Genomic DNA, 22,094 nt, shown 5'->3' with positions numbered 1-22,094 from the left:
GAGGTGCTTCAAGAATCTCACATCACCTCCAGCAGTGAGCTGCAGGCACCCGTGTGAAAGCAGAAAGCGCCATCCAGGACACCTGACAGAGTATCAGAGTTGTGGTTATAATTCCTGGAAATAAATACTTTGGGTGCCATACAAAGAAACAAAATGAAAGTAACTATGTGTAAGACAATTTGATTTTTTTTGGGGGGGGAGTGCACTAAGACCCAACCCTGGCTAGGAAGCACACCAAGGCAAGAAGTTACTTGGAGTTGTTTTAATGAGGGTGATAACTGTGTCTTTTTCCCATTAGCTGTTTTCCAACCCTTCCAGATTGGCTAACTCTTTAAAAACCAGGGCGAAGGAAATGAAGAAAAGGGGAAGGGGCCAGCCCCTCCAGGCCGTCAAGTTCCAGAAATGCAGGGGACAGGGTTTTCATTTTTAAAAGTTGCATAAAACAAAAAGACGAAGACGATATAATTTAAATTCTTTTGCATAAAAATTTTAGAAAACTGTGGAGAGACTTGTAGAATGTTGACCCTTGACAAGCTAGCTACCTTTGATAGAAAACAAAACAACAAAAACAGCAGCAACAAATTTCTCACATACTGAAGACTGGACCCATAACAATGTTCTAGGATCCTCTCAATAGAATGAAGTGGAGATCAACTTTGACCTTTGACCTTTGTGTGATGACTTTGGAACGAGTTGGTAAGGCCTGTACATACACACAGAGAGACCCTTCAGAGGGACTGCCAAGGCCAAAACAGAAACTGAAGCTCTTGGTTTCTGTGGGCAAGATTAAAGAAGGGATAGGAAGCAGCAGCCAGTCAACTTATTTTTTTATTTTAATTAATTAATTTATTTATTTATTGGTGCTAATTTAAGATTCTAAGGAAAGTGAGCCTGGTGGTACCATCTTGTTTGGATTGAATAATTTGCCCATGGGGGCACAGACTTGAGAAACTAGAAGCTGAGAAAATACTTCAAGTTCCTTTGAACGGATGAGTGAATGAATTAATGAATTAATAAGTAGCAGGCTTGTATTCAAAGGAAGATCTATTGCATTAAGCACTTAGAGAATTTGCTTTCCATTTCCCAAGGCTGGAAAAGCAGTCCTTTCTGTTTCCATTCACAACACTGGCCCATACTCAGCACTTCCTGGTGTCAGACCAAAGGAGAAAAAAGATGAAATTACTCTATGCATTCACATATAAAAAACATTTAAGTGTAATAATAAATATATTATAAAATGAAAAACTGTTCAGGGCTTGAAGCCCTGGTTAGTTAGCTATGCTTTAGCTAGTCAATTCATGTAGGAAATAAAGATGACAGCAGAAATCAGAACTGTGAGGACACTTGACTGCACAGAGCCACAGAATGTAAAGGACTCCTCACAGAGAGAACATGTCACATAATTACATATTGATCAATTTGGTTGTCATGGTATAAATGAGGTCAGAAAATGAGTCAACAAGACAGACTCGTGAAGAGTGATGATGAGTCCAAATCCCAGGTTAAGTGCAACAAAAGGGTAAAAAGCTCTGAACAGGAATGTAAATACCAAGTATCAGGAGAAGGGCGTGTCTCCCAGGTGACTCCAAGTCAGGCCCAGCTGACAACAAGATGAAGCATTGAGAACCGGCTGTGCTTTGATCACTGAGACAGTTTGATCATGTGACATTTCAATGATAGATTTCCCAAAGCCTATGACGTTTGCAACTCGGTAAACAGATTCCACAGCTCAGCAAAGCAGTACAGCCCCTGCTGGAGTGCTGTTTCCTCCAGAGTGCATGGAGCATGTTAGGAATCACAGATACTCAGGGGTAAAATCCTTAGCTAAGGGAAAATGCTGCTGGCCTTTGACTGGTGTCACAATGTGTTTGAATTGTTCCCAGTGTGAAATGCCCAAGAAGAAAAGAGCAAACAGGGGCCTCTATGACATCAGCCATAGCCCACAGCCACCTTCAGTAGTCTGCAGACAATCCCCTCACCTTGGCTTTTGCAAGCCATGACTGGGATCTCATTCCCTGAAGGCTGCTCTTCCCCTTCTTGGAAAGCACAACAGCCATGAAACAGCCTTTGCTAGAATATAGAGGAGGAAACCTGTGAAAGGGGGCTTTGAGGAGAGTCCTGGAAATATCTAGAATCACTGTCAGGACTGGTCTTCAAGCCACTGTGAACAGCAAGACTGTCAATTAGCCCAAATGTCAATTTTACAAGTTTTAGATATCTCCACATCTAAACTCATTGGTCAGTACAAATGTCTGTCTGGAGCAAATGCTACATAAATTCTAAAGGAAGTCTGGGGTTGTGGAGGAGGCCATGGGGATAAAGAGTACTTGCCAAAAAAGTATGAAGACGAGTTTGGAACCTACACAAAGCCAAGTAGGCTGGTGTGTGTGGTGTGTGTGTGTGTGTACCTTTGTGTGTGTGCCTTTGTGTGATCCCTGTGTTCCTAAAGGAGATGTGAAGCCAAGACTGGAGAATCCCCAAAACTCTGTGGACATATTAGCCTGAAGTAAACAGTGAAAGGACAGAGGAGCCTCTGTCTCAAACAAGGTGGAAGGCAGGGCTCAACCTCAGTGCTGCCCACTGACCTCCTCAATCACAAGAATTCCCTAGATTATGCAGAAATAAAATCTGCACTTCCTCTATCTCTACTGTCCACTGGAACAGGAGTTAGGAGAGGACAAACCTGCCCTCAAAAACAAGAAGGACTGACTAGTGATATCCTGACACCAGAGATTGTCACTTCTTCACTTGTATTAGCTACTGTTCCCTTTGCTGTGGTCAAGTACCTGACCTGAATTAACTTAAGGGGAAAATAATCCCTGCTGGCTCAGGGTGTGATAGGGGATAGTAGGGAAGTCAGATAAACAGGGGCATGATAGGACTGTCACATTGTATCTGAAGTCAGGAGGCAGAAACAAATGCATTGGGGGCTCTATTCCTCTTTCCACTGTAATTTAGTCTGGGTCTGCAATTAAGGGATGGTGATGCTCACCCTCAGAGAAGCCATCACTTCTTAGTATTAAACTCCCTGGAAATATCTGAATATACAAATGTTTCTACCATAAATCTAAACCTAGTCAAGCTGACAGTGAAGATAACTATCAGATTTACTTTTCACTCACTTTCTGATATTTTTATATGACATCACAGGGAAATTTCAATAAACTGCATCAAAGAAAGGAAGATGAGAAAATGAAAGCATGCCTGAATACATGAATGAATGAATGAAATGAAATGAATGGAAGTAACTGGCCTGCACAGAGAAGTTCTACCAGCAAAGATAAGATAATGTTATCATGATAGTTATGAAGCAATGTGACTAGTGTTTAAACACCCTTTTGAGATCTTACTCTCTGAATGAGGTAGTTGTCCTAAGCTGTAGCATGAATCACTGTGCAAACTATGACACAGTGCCAGGCTCATAAGGAATAGGCATTCCTCACGCTATCACTGCAATCACTACCCTTAGTGCTAAACCTCCACCAGTCCCCTTGATATTATATCATGTGTGGGCTATGCACAACTATCTGTGTTGGCCAGATATATCAAAAGGTCAGGCAGACAAAAGGTCAGGCAGATGAACGGCTGTGTATGAAACTACCTGACTAAACTACCTGACTAAACACAACAAACAGATGTTCCCATCCTAATACTAAATCTAGTCATGTAGCTAACTATCAAATTCATTCTTCACTCACACCTGATGATATTTTTTACGACAACTTCACAAGGCAATCCCAACCAGGATACATTAAAGGAAAGGAAGATGACGTGATGAAAGAATGCCCTAATACCTGAAAGAAAGACACAAACAAAATGAATCTTAGGCAGATAGCAAAATCTGCCCCAAAGCCCGTGATTCCAACCCAGCTAAGATTGGTCCACTGGAATAGTTTTTCCCTGCTGTTGTTGTCATATGCATGTGACCTCATAGAAGGCATTTCCCAAGTTGTGCCAAAGATGACAGCACCTTCATTTCCTCAAGTTTCAAGGACTTGAATCAGATAACCCTGGCATGATTGGCTTTGTTAAATTACAGGGTTGTGTTGCAGTTTACTTTCAGTTTCCCAGTGCAGAAAGCAAAACAAAATCAAACAAAACAAAAATCAGTTTCTGATTCCATTCACAACAATGGCTCAGTGTAGGTGGTGTTCTGTTCCTTCAGGAAAATTAGTATTTCCCCTCTTCCAGAAGATATCAGGAGATGTTTACTGAGAAGAGAGTAAAACTCCACACTGCAATACCTCAACTATCACCCAGACCCCAAGCACAGTATCTCAGCTATCACCCAGCCACTGAGCACAGCACCTCAGCGGTATCACCTAGTCCCTGAGCACAGTATTTTGGTAACATAACTCAGCTTCTGGGCACAGTACCACAGCAGCATCACCCCCCAGACCCTGAGCACAGAAACACACCCAAGATTCAGCCATCAGACCTTTTCACTTTTCAAAGAACACATATAAACAGCAGTCTGATTTAAACAAAAAAAGAGGGGGGGATCTAAAACAGTTCAGTTCAGGAGTCTGATATGTTTCCTACAAAAAATGTAAAAATGGGAGCTGGAATGTGGCTCAAGTGGTAAAAAATTTGCTGTGTAAGCATGAAGGTCTGAGTTCAGATCTCTAGCATCCATGTAAAATAGGCAGATATTGGCGCATGCACACCTACAGTCCTAGCAATAAGAGGAGCAAATGCAAGCAGCTCCCGTTGAGCTTGTTGTAAAGTCAGCCTAGCTAAATCTGTTGGCAAGTCTTGGTGTCTGGCTGTCTCCACCTCCCCAGTGCTGGGCAGGCGGGTGATAACCCACACACTATTATTTATATAGGTTCTGGGGCTCAAACTCAGGACTGCCAGTTCTGAGGTGTTATTACAGCATGGTCTTTCCCCCTGAGGACAGAACATATTCACTTCATTGCCATTTGGAACCAAAAATTTTCTTGTTCACTAATCAGGAAAACAGTGCAGTGGTATCCAAGTCTATGCTGACAAAGCAGAGCCATTGGCCCACTGGCGTGGTGCCTTGGTAAAATGAAGAGGGGAGCGTCTCAAGACCATCACCTGGCATATTGCTGTGACACTCTCCTGCTCTGACTAACTCAAGAGATTTTGGGAAATGCTGGGATACATTAGATGTTTAAGATTAGCTGAAAGGGGACCTGCATGATGCAGTTTCCATGATGGGGTGGGACTTTGCCAAGGTACATTTCTTGTAAGTAACCAATCCCCCGTGCTCTATAAATCCAATAAATTCACTGGCTCATTTAATTGGACTTAGCTAGAATTAAACCTTGACTCTTTGTTGCTGCCCTATCTGAGATGAAAAGACCTCGGTAGTTTTCATGGCTTCAGGAAATGTTAACATGATACAAGTCAAGCCCTTTACCAAAAGAATCATCTTCCCAGCCCCTTTGTTATGTTTTCTTATTCATCAGTCTGTAGATGGGCCCTTGGATATATCCACATCCAAGCTATGTAACATTATAGTGAATGTGGGCTTATAGTCATCTCTCTGACAAACGGACTTTTTACTTTGAATAAATAATCAGTATTGGCCAGCTGGGCTCCAGGAAATGCTCCCTTATCTGGCTGCCACAACAAGCAACCCCGAGTCCTTCCTGAGAACATCATAGGAAGAAAATGCTACATGGTTATTCAAAGTTGAATGCCTGCAAATTCAAATTCAATTATATATATATATATATATATATATATATATATATATATATATCAGGTATAAAACTCCACGTATATAACTGTTCCATGTGTAGGCTCAGTTTTAAATGTGTCTGGAATTACTACCAGGGCTGGAAGTGTGGATGAATTGCCAATGAATGTCATTGTCAGATTTGGGCCGTCCTCCCCACCCCCCCATCACATGTTATGCAGGTTTTCCCCATATCTGACAAACCATGAAATAAGAATCACATTCCACCTCCAGATGTTTGATAAGGGATGCTCAACCTACAGTCTCTTACTTACAGGAGAAAGGTGTATTGGAGGCAAGGGAGGAAGACTTGGAAACAATACCCGGTATTAAAAAGAAAAAAAAATGTTCCATTTGAAGAGGCTTTAAGAAAAACACGACTAAAGGGTACCTAGAAGAATTTCAAAGCCTAATCTTGGTTCTTAACGTGCTTCCCTAGTATCAATGAACTGTGCCAACTTGCAGCCTTTAGCCATGGCCTTTCCTTCTTCCAGGCAGAAGGGATAGTATGTGCAAGGCTCTCTCTACTTCCCCAAAACACAAGAACAACTGGAAAAAAATGCAAAGAAAACAACTCAAGAAACATGGAGCTCCCAGGGAAAGATGTCAGAGGGGAGACAGAGCCGTCAGAACAGAAGTCCAGAGTCTGAGCTTGCTTGGAGGAAAGGCACCAGTCACAGGCTTCACAGTATGAATGTCAGGATTTCCGAACTGTACCACGACGGCAAAGCCTTAAAACAAAGAGTCTGAGAAATATTTACAAAGCACATCCCCTGAGAATATAAAGAAAGAAATAACTAATACCTAAGGCATTGAGTTTTAAAATGGTTAACTTTACTTAGTGGAATTTCTGTGCTTTGAATTTCTTTACCTTCCTCTTCAAGAAAGCTGCCAGGCACTGTCAAGGCCAGCATACATGGGTTTTGGTTTTGGTTGTTGTTGTTGTTGTGTTTATTTCGGTTTTGATTTCTTTGTTAGGCATGTGTGGGATGAGTGGAGAGCCAAAGAAGCATATTTAAAAATTATTAAGCATGCATAAATGTTTGTTACAAGAGACTTAACATACTTTCGTGTTAAGATGATAACCTGTGAGAAGGGAGCTATGTGTTCGGCTGTAAGACCCTTCTGTGGAAACTGGTGGCTGCCGGAATCTTTGCAGCATCATTAAGACAGATGTTGTTTACACGGGTCATAGGGGCAGCCGTGAGCCACAGAAAGGCAACAGTTGGCCTCCATCCTGTACTTCAGTCTTGGCTCCTGTTTAACTTTCATTTTCTGTAAACAGAAACTCTGCTCAGCTGAGACTTACTCAAGGGAGGTGTTCCCTCTGCCTTGTGACAGAATGTACGGGGCAGGGGGTAGGGGGTGGAGGGGTGTGGCTGGCCAGCAGCTTATAAACTGTTTCAGGCAGCTGCAGGTATGTGCAGATCACCATGGGGATGCTAGTACCGACCACTCTCTCTGCTCGTTTGCTGAGCCTGTTCCAGCACCCGCTGGGCTCCCTCTGGAGTGGCCTGGCCATCCTATTCTGCCGGCTGAGGATAGCACTGGCATGGCTAGGTTCTGGAAGGGGACAGACTCGGCCACAGGTCCGGGCTGAGCCCAAGGAGACCCAGGAAGAACCAAACAGTTCTCAGCCCACAACCCCGGTTAGCGTCAACTACCACTTCACTCGACAGTGCAACTACAAATGTGGCTTCTGCTTCCATACAGCGAAGACTTCCTTCGTGCTGCCCCTGGAGGAGGCCAAGCGAGGACTGCTTCTGCTCAAGCAGGCTGGTAAGTTCCTAGCCCAGGATGCTAATGACAGAGAGCAGGAGTTAAGCATAGAATGAGGGTGGGGAGGGCTCCCTGAGAACCAGACACAGCATCACTGGACAGGCAACAGGTGGTTTTGCATGAATGAGCAAGGAACCTTTCAGAGACACGAAGAATCTCCAATCTGGGAGATGGCCTGGTCAAGACCATGTAACAAACACTCGCTCCTGTGAACAGAGGTATGTGGACAGTGACCTCTGTTCCTCCTGGTGTCAGGAAAGTTGTGTCACTCAGCGAGTTTGCCCAGAGGAATCTGACTTCCAGAAACACCAATTGAGGAAAGGGGAAGCAAAGACTGAAGTCCCCAGTGCGAACAGCCTGGCAGAACCTTTTGTGTTCCTTGTTGTTAACTTTTCTCTCCCTTAAAAAAAATTGTGTACACATGGGGTGTGTGTATGTGTGCATGTGTGTGTGCATGTGCGCATGCATGTGTGTTAGTCTGGTCACCTGCTTTGCACAACAAGCCTGTGAACATCAAAGGACAATTCAGGTGTCAGAATACTTTTTACTCCCAACCTTGTTTGGGACAGGTTTCTCTGTTACCAGCATGTTTTCCCACCAGCCTGGTCCCACAGCTGTGCCAGCCCCAAATAACACACAGAGACTCTATTAGATATAATGCTATTGGCCAGTTACTAGTGTTTCTTATTGGCTAGTTCTGTCTTAAATATTAACCCATTTCTATTCATCTAAGTATTTCCATGTGGTCTTGGCTAACGGGAGAGAGGATCCAGGTTCTGCTCTTTCAGTCCTACATGTTGAATCTCCTCCTCTATCTGTCCCAGAATCTTCCTTGTCTCCTAGTCCTGCCTATCTTGCTCTCCTATTGGCCAACAGGGCTTTAGTCATTAACCAATAAGAGAAACATATTTACAGAATGACATCTCCCATTATCTCCTCTTTTCTGTCTACAATAAAAAGAAAGGTTTTAACTTTAACATAGCAACATATATAACAAAACAGTTTTTAAATAAGAACCACAATTAACAATATTTAGTCCATTAATATTTAGCAAGATTTAAAGAAAGTATTTTATCATCTATCCTATCTTTGTGAGTCTAAAGTCCTATATGTAACTTATCTTTAGTTCTAACTAAGGAAAACTATAACCATACCTACCTGTCTTCAACTCCTTCAAAGACCACAGAAGGATAATATATAAACTCTAGAAATGACAGAGACAATTTGCCTGGTCAATCACCTGAAGTTCTTCGTTAATGTTCCATCTTCAGCCTATAGGCCATAGTGTGTCTGGCAGATTCCTCAGCAAAGCAGGAAACTTTAAACTGTGTACCTGTATTGGCAGTTTGTCAGTCACTTTTCTCTGTGTCCTGTAGAATGTCTGGCAGACTCTTCCATGAAGCAGGAACCCTGTAGCAATGTCCATCTTGAATCAGCAGTCACTTTCCTGGGGTCCTGCATGTCCAGTTTATATAGCATAAAATCAAATAGTCCAGAAAAGAGCAGTATCTTGCCCACATGGCTTGTCTTACCATATTGGAAGTAAACTCCATAACGCGCTTCTTCAATGTCCATCTTCCTTTCTGACACATGTGGTGTTGCCAGTAGTAGTTATGTCTCCTTGTTAAGAAAAACCCTAAACCATTTTAAAAGCTATATTCTGTAGGTCTTTGAAAGGGTTGAAGAATGTCTATCCATCTCAAATACATTTTGAAGACCTAGCTAACTGAACTCTAAGTTTTGACTATCATAGGTAACTATCTATAATCTGTACTAAATTATACATTACATTTTTAAATAAGCTTATAAACACAATACCTAAATGAGCAGAGAAATATACATATCACAAAACTGACCTTAAATTTGTATCAATAAATGAAAATCCATTCCCAAACAAAGTATTCACCTTTAGACCATAATCCCCCTTTTACCCTTAAAAAGAGATTGGTTGTGGTCATTAACCATTTATAACCAACCCCACTTAAATGAAAACAAATATTTATAAACAATATTTGGGAATCTGAGAGTCATTCTTTCCAAACTGCTTCCTGCTGGTAGGGGGCACTGCCATGAGGATCCTAAGAAGACACAGAAACCCTAGTTGTAGTGATCTGCAAGGCTGCCTTGTCCAAGCTGTTTTGAATGCTGGATCACTTGGGATGCTGTTTCAGGGGGTCTGGCTTGATCAAACCATGTTAGTCTGGAAGGAATCCACAGCTTTTCATTTTCTGTGGAAACAACAATAGAAATCCTTTTCCCCAGTAATCTTTCCTTAGACTTAAATTTTGGAGTCAAAGAATTTTTAAAATATATAAATTGAATTAATATAGCAGCATTGATAATCAAGTGCATTGTAGCAATTATTTCTTTCTTAGCAATTGAGCAATTGAAACACAGCATCATGGCATACAGTATCCAGACTCTGTGTGTGCTTTCCATCTTCCATTGGCTTTTTTATTACTCTATATTTTTTTTTCCGTTTCTTGAGACAAGATTTCTCTGTGTAATGTTGGCTGCCCTGGAATTCACTCTGTATACCAGGTTTAATTTGAAATGACAAAAATCTGCTTGCCTCTGCCTCCCAAATGCTGGGATTAAAGGTGTTTGCTATCACACCCAGCTACTCTCTCCAGCTGCTCATATACAACCATTGAATTGTTGACAGTGCTTCTTAAGAGCCATGTGGTTTTTTGCTGCTATGCTGAGTCAGGACACCTCCCTTAAAGGAGCCCTGAAAATATCTGCTTGTCTCTAGCAAAACAGAGTCCAACTGAGAAAAATGCTGTTACCAAGAAGCCCTGTTTGTCTGTGTTCCTTTGTCTCTAAAACGCTTTCTTAAGCTTTTGTTAAGTTGTAAGTGATAGTTCTTGGGTTCACGTTGCAGCGCCATTTTGTTACGAGCAGGTTTTCCCCGCTAGCCTGGTCCCACAGCCACACCAGCCCCAAATAACACCCATTTCTCTCTGCTGATATGCAGTGTTGGTTAGCCTTCAACCTTGCGTGGGACAGGGTTTCTCTCTCTCCTAATGTGCAATGTTCATTGTCTTTTGAGCCTCACAGATTCTCCTGTCTGCTCCCATCTTGAAGTAGGGATGCTGACATTACAAACTCTCACTGCTGTGTACAGGTTTACTCAGGTATTGGGGACCCAAACAGAAGTTCTCAGACTTGTACAGGAAGTAGATCACTTGCCGAGCCACCTCTCCAGCCCCATATAAACCTTAAAAAGATTTTTGATGGGCATGTCATGGGATTTTTCTCCCAAGATTTACTGTCCCACTCCATCAATTATTCTCAGGTATGAATTTAGCAGTGAAGTTCAAATGCAGCATCTTCTCCTCAAGTCTGCCCTCTCTCTCCTTCCCTGCCTCCTTTCCTCCCTCCCTTCTTCTTTTTCCAGAAAACAACTCACCTACAGATTGCCTACTTTCTCTACTTACTCTTTAACTAAAGCACAATGACATGTCTAGGAGTTAAACATTCTACTGCCATCCAAATGACTCTACCAAGAGGTCTCCCTGGCGCATAGCTGGGAAACAGAATTATTGGTCAGCACTCCAGGTGCAAATCAGCCTCCAGCCACCACACTGACCCCATGGGGGTTCCCAAATGGATTTCTGATGCTCACATTAGATTTACCTGGTTCTGTGCTGTGATGACGAAATCATACAGTACACAGCACTGCACTGTAGGATCTGACTCACTCGGCCCCAGTCTGTACTGGCCCATTACCCACAGTAAAGCCCATGGTCCTTGTTACCTCACAGGGACCTAGGTTGAGGTTTGGTCTTTTGTCACCAGGAATTTTGTAAAGTAGTCACCGTCTCTGTTTTCCTCACTGGTATCTGCTTAAAATGCAGCTTTTGGAGTTACCTGCCCACACATATAAGACAGAACTGGATCCCGAGCTCTGACATCACAGCTCTGATGAGTTCACTGTCACCCCCACATCTTCTCACAGTTGCCTCTGGAATTGGCCTTTAGGTTTGTGAGCATCTCCTGGTGGATTCACGGTGCCCTTGGACTTTTGAGAGCATCTGCTGAGATGTGGGGTTGTTTTCCAACAACGAGACTGCCTATTTTCAGATAGAAAGAGCAGAGTCACAAAACATCACAGTGGGTTTCTTCACAGTGGTTTCCTTCCTGTTTTAGGGCCATGCATGGGATCCACAGTTATTGGTAGTGACAGTAACATTGAAAAACATGATGGGGTAAAAAAGAGAATAATGGTTGGTTTCATTTCATTCATTTTACCATAAGGAAATGTTAGTTTTTGCCTTTAAAACAAAAATGGATGAGACTGTGAGTGCATTTTATCATGAAGGGCTTGGCTAGTATGCCCGCCCAAGATCCTGGGATCTGTCCCTAATATCTCTCTCTCTCTCTCTCTCTCTCTCTCTCTCTCTCTCTCTCTCTCTCTCTGTCTGTCTGTCTGTCTCTATGTCTCTCTCTGTCTCTCTCTCTCTCTCACACACACACACACTAAAAAACAAAGTAATAATATCTATTTTATATATGCATGTGTGCATGTGTGTTTTGGTATCCCCAGAGGTGTAGGATCCCCTGGAGGGAATCTGAGGTAGGCACTGGGAACTGGACTCTGGTCCTCTGAAAGAGAAGCAAGTGATGGTCACTACTGAGTTATCGCTCCAGCCTAGCATACAAAAAAAAATAATAATAATGAAATAGGCATTTGGAAAATGTAAAAAATATAGCTTCTGTCCCTTACAGGTATGGAGAAGATCAACTTTTCAGGAGGAGAACCCTTCCTACAGGACAGGGGTGAATATATGGGCAAGCTTGTGAAGTTCTGCAAGAAGGACCTGGCCCTGCCTTCTGTGAGCATTGTGAGCAATGGCAGCCTCATCCGTGAGAGGTGGTTCAGGGACTATGGTAAGTTTCCTCAAGTGGTACCTTGGTCACCTCAACTCATACTGTTGACTTCTGTATTTCCTCCCTTTCTGGGCTCCACGCCAGAGCAATGATGAATCAGGAGGGAAGAAAATATAATTTAATCTTGTTTATTCTAATATCTCCTAAGCTGTGTATGGTGCTGGCCATTACTGAGGAAAGTCAACACACTCTACAGCTATATAAATTTCTCTGTTAGAGACAGGGCATAGCAGTGAACACCTTTAATTCCAGGACTTAGGAGGCAGAGATGGATATCTGTGAGTGTGAGGCCAGCCTGGTCTATATAGGGTGTTCTAGCTCAGCCAGGGCTATCTAGTGATCTAGTGAAACCTTTTTTTTTTCTTTGTTAGGACTAAGCTAATTGTAAGTCTAGTGACATTAGAAGCTCATAGGACACTCACTGACTGAATTTTGGGGCTGTTAAGATTTTCTGAGAGCCCCAATGATTGAGTTGCATGTGTTGTAGTGTCTTTGGAGCAATACATGACATGAAGTAGCATAAAACATTCTGTGTTAACTCTCCCAATCATAAATGTTTACAAATAACTTGAATTTGGACCTATGTTCCAGAGCCCACAAACTCCTCCAAGTTCAGGAGTTTGCGAACAGGACTGCCAAGACTCTTTCAGTGAGAGCAAACACAAAGCAAGATGACAGCTAGGCACAGGTGTGCGCCACTGGGTCCATGACAGGCTATCTGTTTCCAAGCCCATCTCTAAGAGCCCACACAGGTTTTGCTTTCTTCCTTGCAGTGACCTCAGTCAGGGTTTGGGTTGTCTCCACACAGGAAGGAGGCTCACTTCAGTCTCGGATCAGAGAGAGTGTCATAGAGTGCTGGTCACTCAGGTACGCATATCCAAGTGACCAGGCACAGCCACCAGGATCCCAATAATACATGTAAGCACTTCCTATATGTGTCTACACAATCTTGACACATGGCCCCATGGCTGAAGCTTACACACACCACCCACTACAGTTATATATGCTGGAGTAGCAGCCATGTATGTAGGGGCTGCACAGTGTCCTCCTAGAGCCTCAGCTTTCCTGGGGAAATGCAAGCACTAAGCAAACAGACCTGCTCTGTCAAAGGATTCCTCCCAAGAGCTGTGACCAGGAGGAGGGGATATCACAGAGAAACAACTAAAGGAGGAAGGGACATCACAGAGACACAGCGAACAGTGGAGAGGTGTCAGGCCAAAGGGATGGTGCTCAGTGCACTTGTCAATCAGGCAGCCATGGTGCTCCTGGTTTTTATGTGTTTGGTTTAAGCTTCTGTTTCCCCTTGGTTTTGTTAGACACTATGTATGTGGTTACCTCATCCTGATGTGACATCCCTATAGGAATTTACTTGAGGTCAAGTTTTGGAACACTTTGAGTTGTTTTAAGTAACAGGAAATTCATGTGTGTGTTGGGGGGGTGTACACTTGGACGTGTACATGAATTGCACCTAAAATAAGAGCTAAAATTTGTCGTTTCATGATTATAGAGAGTAGTGTCTGGGAGAAATTTTGGAACTCATAGCTTTTACAATGTGAAAAAGAATTTTAAGGCAAAATAGAGAAGTTTGGAAATTCTCAACAACCAGGAGAGGCCAAGTTTGGTCAGCTGCAAGGAATATCTTAGCCCTATGGATACTTGCTCTTCTCAGGCAGGGAAGGGCAGGGAGCAGCAAAGGATGAGGGTGTCAGAGGAAACAGAGAGAAAAAACTGAATCTACAACACAAATTTACGTTTTAGTATTTTATAGGTCTCTCAATGACTCACTATCAGAACTCTTGATGTATGGCCTTGCAGGGTGGGGCCTGTTTGTTCCATGGTTCCTGCACCCAGCTCCCCTTTGTCTGGGTTTTCTCAGCCCCTACATCACTTGTGCCTGACATAGTACAGAGTGTCTGCAAATATTTACACAGTGAATAAAATGTAAAAGGCAGGTCAAGGGGAAGCTCATGGGCCTGGCAAAACTACTGGATATATATGACACAATTCTGTCTGTGTGCTGGGCAAAGCACGCTATAGCTGTTCATAGTTAATAGAAACGGGCTTCATAATTTATAGAATCTCTGTGACCAGGGAAAACCCTTACCAATATATCCTAATGCTTATGAATGCATATACATATGTGCAGAGTTTAAATCTGCTCACATTAAGTAGCTCTGCAATTTCGTTATGTGAATATGTATTTTAATGATAATATACATACCATCTCTGACTTTCACTAGTTGAGGCAGGGAATCAGGAAATTCTTTAAAACATACCTGGGAACATGATGCACTTCACTGTAAAGGGAGGCAAATTAATTCCAGGGCTCAGGGAGCATACCACTATTCTTACTATCATTTTCCCGCAGGTGACTATTTGGACATTCTTGCTATCTCCTGCGACAGCTTCAATGAGGAAGTCAATGTTCTCATTGGCCGGGGTCAAGGGAAAAAGAATCATGTGGAAAATCTCCAAAAGCTGAGGAAATGGTGCAGAGACTACAAGGTAGCTTTCAAGATCAACTCTGTCATTAATAGATTCAACGTGGACGAAGACATGAATGAACACATCAAGGCTCTGAACCCTGTCCGCTGGAAGGTAAAACCGCACTGAGGCATGTTTGACTTTAATCCCCGAAGTACTCAGGGGAAGTAGTGTGGTTTGGTGACACTGACACCCGGAACACTTTGGACTCTGACACTTTCTGGCAAAGACCCTGACTCTTCTCTCTATTAAGTTTGCATCCTCACTGTTCTTTGTTTCGTGTCTGTTTCCAAAATCTTGAAATGGTTCTCTTCAGGAATTTTCTGAGAGTCAATGTTGAGGCCGTGCTGAGTGCTTGGGGACACTTTGAAGAACAGATTATCAAGAAAATGACATTTCTTCCTATTCCTTCCTGGCTTGTGTAAAGATGGAGCTAGATGTTCTTCATAAATTCACTTGAGCTTACATTGAATTACTTGATTACAGGGAAAGTCTACAGGGCAATGCTATCTTTTATTCCAAAATGCATTCCTTAGATCTGGCCAAATAGCAGCTACTGGAAGTTCCAGGTTCACAAGGATATAAGCCAGCCCATCATAGATAGGACCCAGCATGCACAGGGGAAATTCACTGCAAATTCAAGTTTTCCACCCTGGCTGCTCAGAACCCCCTCAAGGGGCATGCTTAGCAAGCAGCTTCTTGGACTTCTTCATGCATCCACTGATGTCCCATAAAGGCAGGCCTGGTTGGGAGAGTTGGCATGTGCTTGTGGTTTTAACAAGCCACATGGCAACCTCTGTGTAGTTCCTTTGAATCTGTGTCTAGAGACAGAGTAGACCCACCTGAGGATAAGATTTGGGAATTGAGTTTTGGAAAGGACTAGAAATAGAGGGTGCATGATCCATGATAATTGTGTGTGGAGGACTTGGGAAGGTGGGGCACAGCGAGCCCAACAGCAAAACATCATGGAAGAAGTTGCATTTGGTTGTGTTTTGAAAGCAGGAAAGAATTTCCACATGTGGGGTTGACCTGAGCAAGAAGGTCTAAGCTAGACCAGAGTCATGCTTACTTAAGAAAAACTATCATTTCAACATCACCATGGATCTTCTTTAGATGCCAAGTGAGCCAAGACAGTGGGGTATAAGGATAGGATCATTTTTCCCCCTTGACTGTAATATGTGTCAAAATGGGAAGCTAAAAATGCTATATACTTTAGATAATTTTTTTATACAATAGATGTAGTAAAATTGAATGTCAATGACATCTTCACTCACAGAATAAAGGGAAAACATCTTTTAAAAAGGTGAATGGTAGAAAGAGTCAGGACAGAGAGACAGAGACCTCGGATAGACCAGCACAGAGACCTAAGACTAGCCCCTCCAGTCTGCTTATCTTTTCTTTCTCTTGCGTTAGAGCTATGTTGACTCATCCTGCCCCTCACTAGTCTCCCTTCACCCCTTTATTCTTAAAATTCATCTATACATTTTCCCTCCTTGCTTTGGATCTGTCTTCTCTTATGGCCTTTCCTTAACATTCTTCTGGCTTCCCGATAAGTCATTTCAAGATTCTGGCTCTCAGTGTTAAGGGTCAGTTTCTGCTTCCTTGAAACCTCTGATATCTGTGGGCTCTTGACCAATGTAAGCATTGCCCCAAGGGAAAGCATATGTACTCTGTTAATTCCATCACTCATGGCTCAGAGCCTCATATTCTAAGTCCTCACAGACTTAGCAGTGACTAGCAATTGTATTCAAAGATTGCTAGTCCTGAACTGGGGAGGGTCTGTTCCCTGCAGGCTTGGAGTGAAGGGCAGCGTAAGACTCTTTGTCTAACAGATGCTCTGTCCTCTTCCAGGTCTTCCAGTGCCTCCTAATTGAGGGTGAGAACTCTGGAGAAGATGCCCTGAGGGAAGCAGAGAGATTTCTCATAAGCAATGAAGAATTTGAAGCATTTCTAGAACGTCACAAAGAGGTATCCTGTTTGGTGCCCGAATCTAACCAGAAGGTAGGTATGCTGCAGAAGGTGCCAGGTTTCACTACCACATAGCTGCACTGACACAAAGTGGGGAATGGGGTGACTCTCTCCTGAGAGCTTTGCAAGCTGCTGTCTTGTTCTTCTAGACATTCCATCCATCTTAGAGTAAGAGATGAAGGTCCACTATGGCCCCTGTCATCTGGGGGGTGGGGTTCTTCAAGCACATTGATTTTTTTTTCTTGTACCCAAGAATGGATTTGATGAGCCTGCCACAGAGATGATGTGATTAGATGTATAATCACATCGATAACTCTAATATAAAAATGTGTGCACGTGTGCTCATATACCACACGCACGCACACACACACACACACACACACACACACACACACACACGGGAACTCTGCGTGTGTGGGAAGCATGTGGGTAGGACTCACACTGAAGTAAGGTATGAACACTTGCATGTTTGTGTCAGCATCATTACAGCCACCCCTCACAACCTTTCTAGTAATTATTTGAAAAGTTGGATAAAACGCAAAAGAAATAGTTTTCCAATTCTCAGGATCTATATCTAAAATTGCCAAGAAGCAGGATTGCACTCCATTCTTTTATGATTTTATCTGTGCCTTTTGTTGTTGGGTGTCTGTTTTTGTTTTGATGGCAATGGTGGAGGTGACTTTCACAGTGTGGTGCAAAGCTGGTTAATTGGGGCACAGGCTGTGTGCCCTGCATGACAAGAAATATTAAGTGGTTTAGAAATGTGTCTGACTTGGGAGACTGCCTATCGAGCATGCTGGAGGCTCTGGATTCAATCCCCCAGCATTGCTAAAAACAGTCATTGCAAGTTTATAATCCAGCATTCAAGAGGTGGCACCAAGAGGACCCAAAACTCAAGGACACCCTTGGCCATGCAGTGAGTTTGAGGTCAGCCTAGGCTACCCAATGGCCTGTCAAGGATGGTGGAGTATAGAGGAGAAGGAGAGAAGGAAGGAGGGGGAGGAATGGAAGAAAAATGAGGAAAGAAGGAGGGAAAAGAGAGAAATAATATTACTTACTGCCTAGCTTTTCTTAGGGGGAAAAGAGTGTCCCAGCCTCCCTGCAGAAAATAGCAGCAGTGACCAGTGCACCCAAGAGTGCAAACTTGACACAAGTTAGAAGCAACACCAGGAGCCTCAGAGATGCTGTCCTCTGCAGAGAGCCTGACTTGAACATTGAAGACCCTGGATATTCCTTGAACAGTGGCTATTGTGGTGGGGACTAAGAGATGAAGATAACAGCAGTCCTGGAAGTAGCTGGAGGGTTAGGAGAGGCCAGGCTGCTCAAAGTATCCTGCAGGGGAAAATTCTTTTGGTCTGAGACAGGAAAATCCAGATTGACCGGTTGGACAAGACCCCGAAGACCCTCCACTACTGAGGACCTCTCCAAAGGCCTGCAAATAGATGGGGACTATGGGGAGCTGAAAATTCAAGGCATACACACACACACACACACACACACACACACACACACACACACGTGCGTGCGCATGTGCCATAGGAAAGACAGCCAATGGGACATACAAAGTAAACAATGCATGTTGCATGAAAACTACATTCTGACTCTGTTTTCCTCTACAGATGAAAGACTCCTACCTTATTCTGGATGAATATGTGAGTATTCTCCCCCACGAGCTATAAAGTCACTGGAAAACTAGCAGCTCAGAAATGGCAGACAAGTGCCCAAATGAGCACAGTCCGAACACATCTATTGTGCCTAGTGCTGGTGGTTGTATTGTCAGCATGGTAGAGCCCTGGCTTCACATGTCAAGTTTTCTCTCATGCTAACCCAGGGCATGGACCTGGGTTGGTATAAGCTACCATGCCATGACATCCCAGGTAGCCATGAATCTGCAGATGTCATAAGGATGTCACACTCAGTGGAGCCCTCTGCTGTGTGCTCTGGCATGGGTCCCAGGGTTGTACTGTGGCAGTACGCTGTCCCCTCCACGCCACACAATCTTAGATAACCCAGAAGCTGAGAACACCTCCATTGCACATCATGAACCCTGACAATGGGAGGAAGTCTTATTGTCCCCTGCAGACACCATCAACATCATGTCTGAGGTCATTGCTTCCAAAGGAAAACACACCCTTATTTTAAAAAGGAAAGAAATCACATTTGTTTTCCTTTTCTTTGTTGTTGTTATTTAGAACTTTGGATTTATAGCTTTGCTGATATTCCCAGTAGAGGACAGATGATCCCATTCCAGGCTGCATTTTTAAAATGAACTATAAAAAGAACCAAGGACTCAGTATTGACCTTGGCATTTTGAGAAATATTTGTTAGGACTTTTGTGTTTTGTCATTTTCAAATTGATCGATGATTAACTGTAGCAATTTTGTTTATTGTCCACATGAGTTTTATGCAGCATAAGGGGGAAAGTGTCCATAGAAATACTCAGTTTACAAGTCTAAGGTAAAGGAAGAGGACAATGGAAGTTATTTTGGGGTGTAAATTGTCATGACTGGCTGGGGATTTTGAACAACACTCTTTAGTAAACCTTGCAATCTCCACGTAGCTGGAACAAAAGTGGATGGATCAAAATTTGTTGATTTTTTTCCAACTGGATAACTCTGTGATTCAGTGTGCACCACCCGATGCCCTGCAGGAATGTTCAATATAGACACACACACAAGTTTGAAGACCTCATCCCTGCCTGCATGGTTGGGAAGGAAAGAGTCACAGGAAAGCAAATGAATAGGATGTGTTGGAGAGCTTTTGTCCTTAACCCGGCTCTTTCCCGCCTCATTAGCCTCTGTCTTACCCTTTCAGGAGAAGCCTCTGTGAGGATTCACACCACACATAAACAGCTGCTGTTCCCCTGAGGTCACTCAGCTGAGTTTCCTCACAACACAGCACTGTAGCTTTGTGCTCTACCCTGCCTTGTGCTCGCATTTACCTCTCAGTACACAGCATGTAAACAAATTCAGATGTCCGCATTTAGGGGAAATCTGTTCTTAATGTCCTCTCCACCCCAACATAGGATCGAGTACAGGGGTAGTTAAACTGTACTGTTCATGACTCTTGGCTGCCCCTACATATGGTTAAGCCACCCTCTCTGTGGGTTTGAGTTGTATGAGTTGGGGATGGAGCCTGAGGATTTTAGAGTTTAGACCTCAATACACATTTGACATGGTTGGGATGTCAGAAGTACTTTTAAAAGAATACTCTCAGTTGAGTTTTACAGGACAAACCATACGGAAACTTACTTACTTCTACCATGTGTTTCCCAGATGCGCTTTCTGAACTGCACTGGTGGCAGGAAGGACCCTTCCAAGTCCATCCTGGATGTTGGGGTTGAAGAAGCGATAAAATTCAGTGGCTTTGATGAGAAGATGTTCCTCAAGCGTGGCGGGAAGTATGTATGGAGCAAAGCTGATCTGAAACTGGACTGGTAACATTGAGACTAGAAGGAGACCCTGACCAGCTGTGGGGAGGTCCGCATGCAGCTGTCTGCCACCACCAAGACTCCTGGTCTTTCTCCAGGTATGGAAACCTGAGACTCTGTTGCACGTCCTCTGGCCCTCTGTGGGTTATTCTTACCAAGAATGCAGTCTGTTCGTTTGTTTGTTCCTGTTTGGCTGAACTGAGGAAAGGGTAAAAACACACAATGGCAGTTTATAAAACAGATAATCTGCCTGAGTGCAGGGATAGAGTTCAGTTCACAGAGGAGCAAGGTGCAGTGGTCCCAAAGGCCAATGTATTTAATTTGTATTTGAATATTTAAGGGAGTTTGCTGTGAATCCCTTGTTTCCTGTTTTTTGTGTTTTGGGGTTTGTTTGTTTGTTTGTTTCTTTTTCCATTATCTACTTGACAGAGTGAGTTATTTTCTGCTAAATATGCCAGGATTGTCACCAGGAAACATCACAAAACATGTCCTCCAGTTACTATTCTAATGCTTTTCTGCTTGGGAATGTTGGACTTTTGACTCAGTGGTATAGGAAGAATCAAGACACAACATTTGCCAAGATCTCGTGGAAGGAATTGCTCCAGACCCTGATCAAGGTACACTTAGGATGGCTGTTCCACACTGTGCCAACTCCTTCAGGGCTCCTTACAGAACCAAGATACACTTTGCCTTTTAGCACGTGGGCATGAGGGTTGTGCTTGTGCAGCTGCACCCTCCAGGTACTGAGGCTGCCTGAGTCTGTCACAATAAAGCAGGAGTTTGAGTAGAAGAAAGTCATTATTTCAACTCTGCAAAGCGGCAATGGCTGTGTCGGTGCATTCCTTAAAAGTCTGGAAGCATGGGCAGGAAGGACAAAGGATGCTGTCAGGAACATGGAGTGTGGCTGGCACCTGTGGCTGCATGGACTATCGTCCAAGCAGCTTGGAGATAAGACCCAGTCCAGGTTGATATGAGAAGAACGAGTTCCTCCTCTACACCAAAAAGGCAGAGGAGACAACGCGACTGAGTCAAAATCCTTTCTTTGCAGGAATTGGCTAACACTGCTGAAATTCCAGTGCTGCAACTAGAGGGCGCTAAGACATCGGACTTCATTAAGCATCTCAGAAATTTCACTTTTGGGTCTATTTTTAGGACTTGGTGAATTTTGGTTCTGTTCCTTCATTGTTTGCTTGGTTCCGTGTGTGTGTGTGTGTGTGTGTGTGTGTGTGTGTGTGTGTGTGTGTGTGTGTTTGGATAAGTACTAAGGATTTGGTAAGGAAATGGATTTGTGAGTATTTTTCTCACAAAAGATGTTCATACTTCAGTTAGGTCACTATAACTGAGACATACTTTTGTTTCATCAAAAATAGGTCAGGTGTTCTGTATTTTCTATTTTGTTTATTTGTGTGCTTGTGTTTTTTGTTTGTTTTTGTTAAGTGATAAACTCATGAGCTGTTTTCTTGTACACTGGAAGCCATATGGTATTGTTTAGCTAAATTATCTGAAGTAAAAAATGGTGTCAGGTTTGATCTGCATTGGATTTTGGGGTCTAATTGCTGCATAGATAAACAATCAAGCAGTGGAACACAGCAGCAATAATTCAGCTCATACCTTACACTCTTGATGAACTGATATTATTTAATAAGCTCTTTTAAGCACAGAACAATATGAATTACTCTGGGTTTTGAAGTATTGGCGTAATGTATAGTAACGTGTTCGGTGTATTAAATGTTCTCCACATGACCTAAGATCCTGTAGTAGTGTCTCTTTGGTGTTGGTACACTCACATGTACTCACTATGCACTGTTACTTAGTGAGTTCTTTAGAGGCCAG

At 43.1% G+C, this 22,094-nt stretch overlaps 1 protein-coding gene across 1 annotated transcript; it reads left to right on the top strand.

Moving 5' to 3' along the window:
* The first annotated feature begins 7,139 nt into the window (after positions 1 to 7,139).
* Rsad2 (radical S-adenosyl methionine domain containing 2) lies at positions 7,140 to 21,796 on the top strand. Its single transcript, XM_051205966.1, has 6 exons — positions 7,140 to 7,486; positions 12,218 to 12,379; positions 14,748 to 14,977; positions 16,715 to 16,864; positions 18,451 to 18,483; positions 20,107 to 21,796. The coding sequence occupies exons 1-6, from the start codon at positions 7,141 to 7,143 to the stop codon at positions 20,269 to 20,271; spliced, it is 1,086 nt and encodes a 361-aa protein (XP_051061923.1). The 5' UTR covers position 7,140; the 3' UTR covers positions 20,272 to 21,796.
* Positions 21,797 to 22,094: the final 298 nt, after the last annotated feature.

This window comes from Phodopus roborovskii, unplaced genomic scaffold (assembly GCF_943737965.1).
Source record: "Phodopus roborovskii unplaced genomic scaffold, PHOROB, whole genome shotgun sequence".
NCBI lineage: Eukaryota > Metazoa > Chordata > Mammalia > Rodentia > Cricetidae > Phodopus > Phodopus roborovskii.
This window is presented reverse-complemented; position numbering and strand designations above follow the sequence as displayed.

Coding starts and splice junctions, on each gene's coding strand:
- Rsad2 (XM_051205966.1), top strand. CDS start 7,141: ATGGGGATGCTAGTACCGACCACTCTCTCTGCTCGTTTGCTGAGCCTG. Junction 7,487..12,217: donor GCTTCTGCTCAAGCAGGCTG/GTAAGTTCCTAG, acceptor TGTCCCTTACAG/GTATGGAGAAGATCAACTTT. Junction 16,865..18,450: donor TGCCCGAATCTAACCAGAAG/GTAGGTATGCTG, acceptor TTTCCTCTACAG/ATGAAAGACTCCTACCTTAT.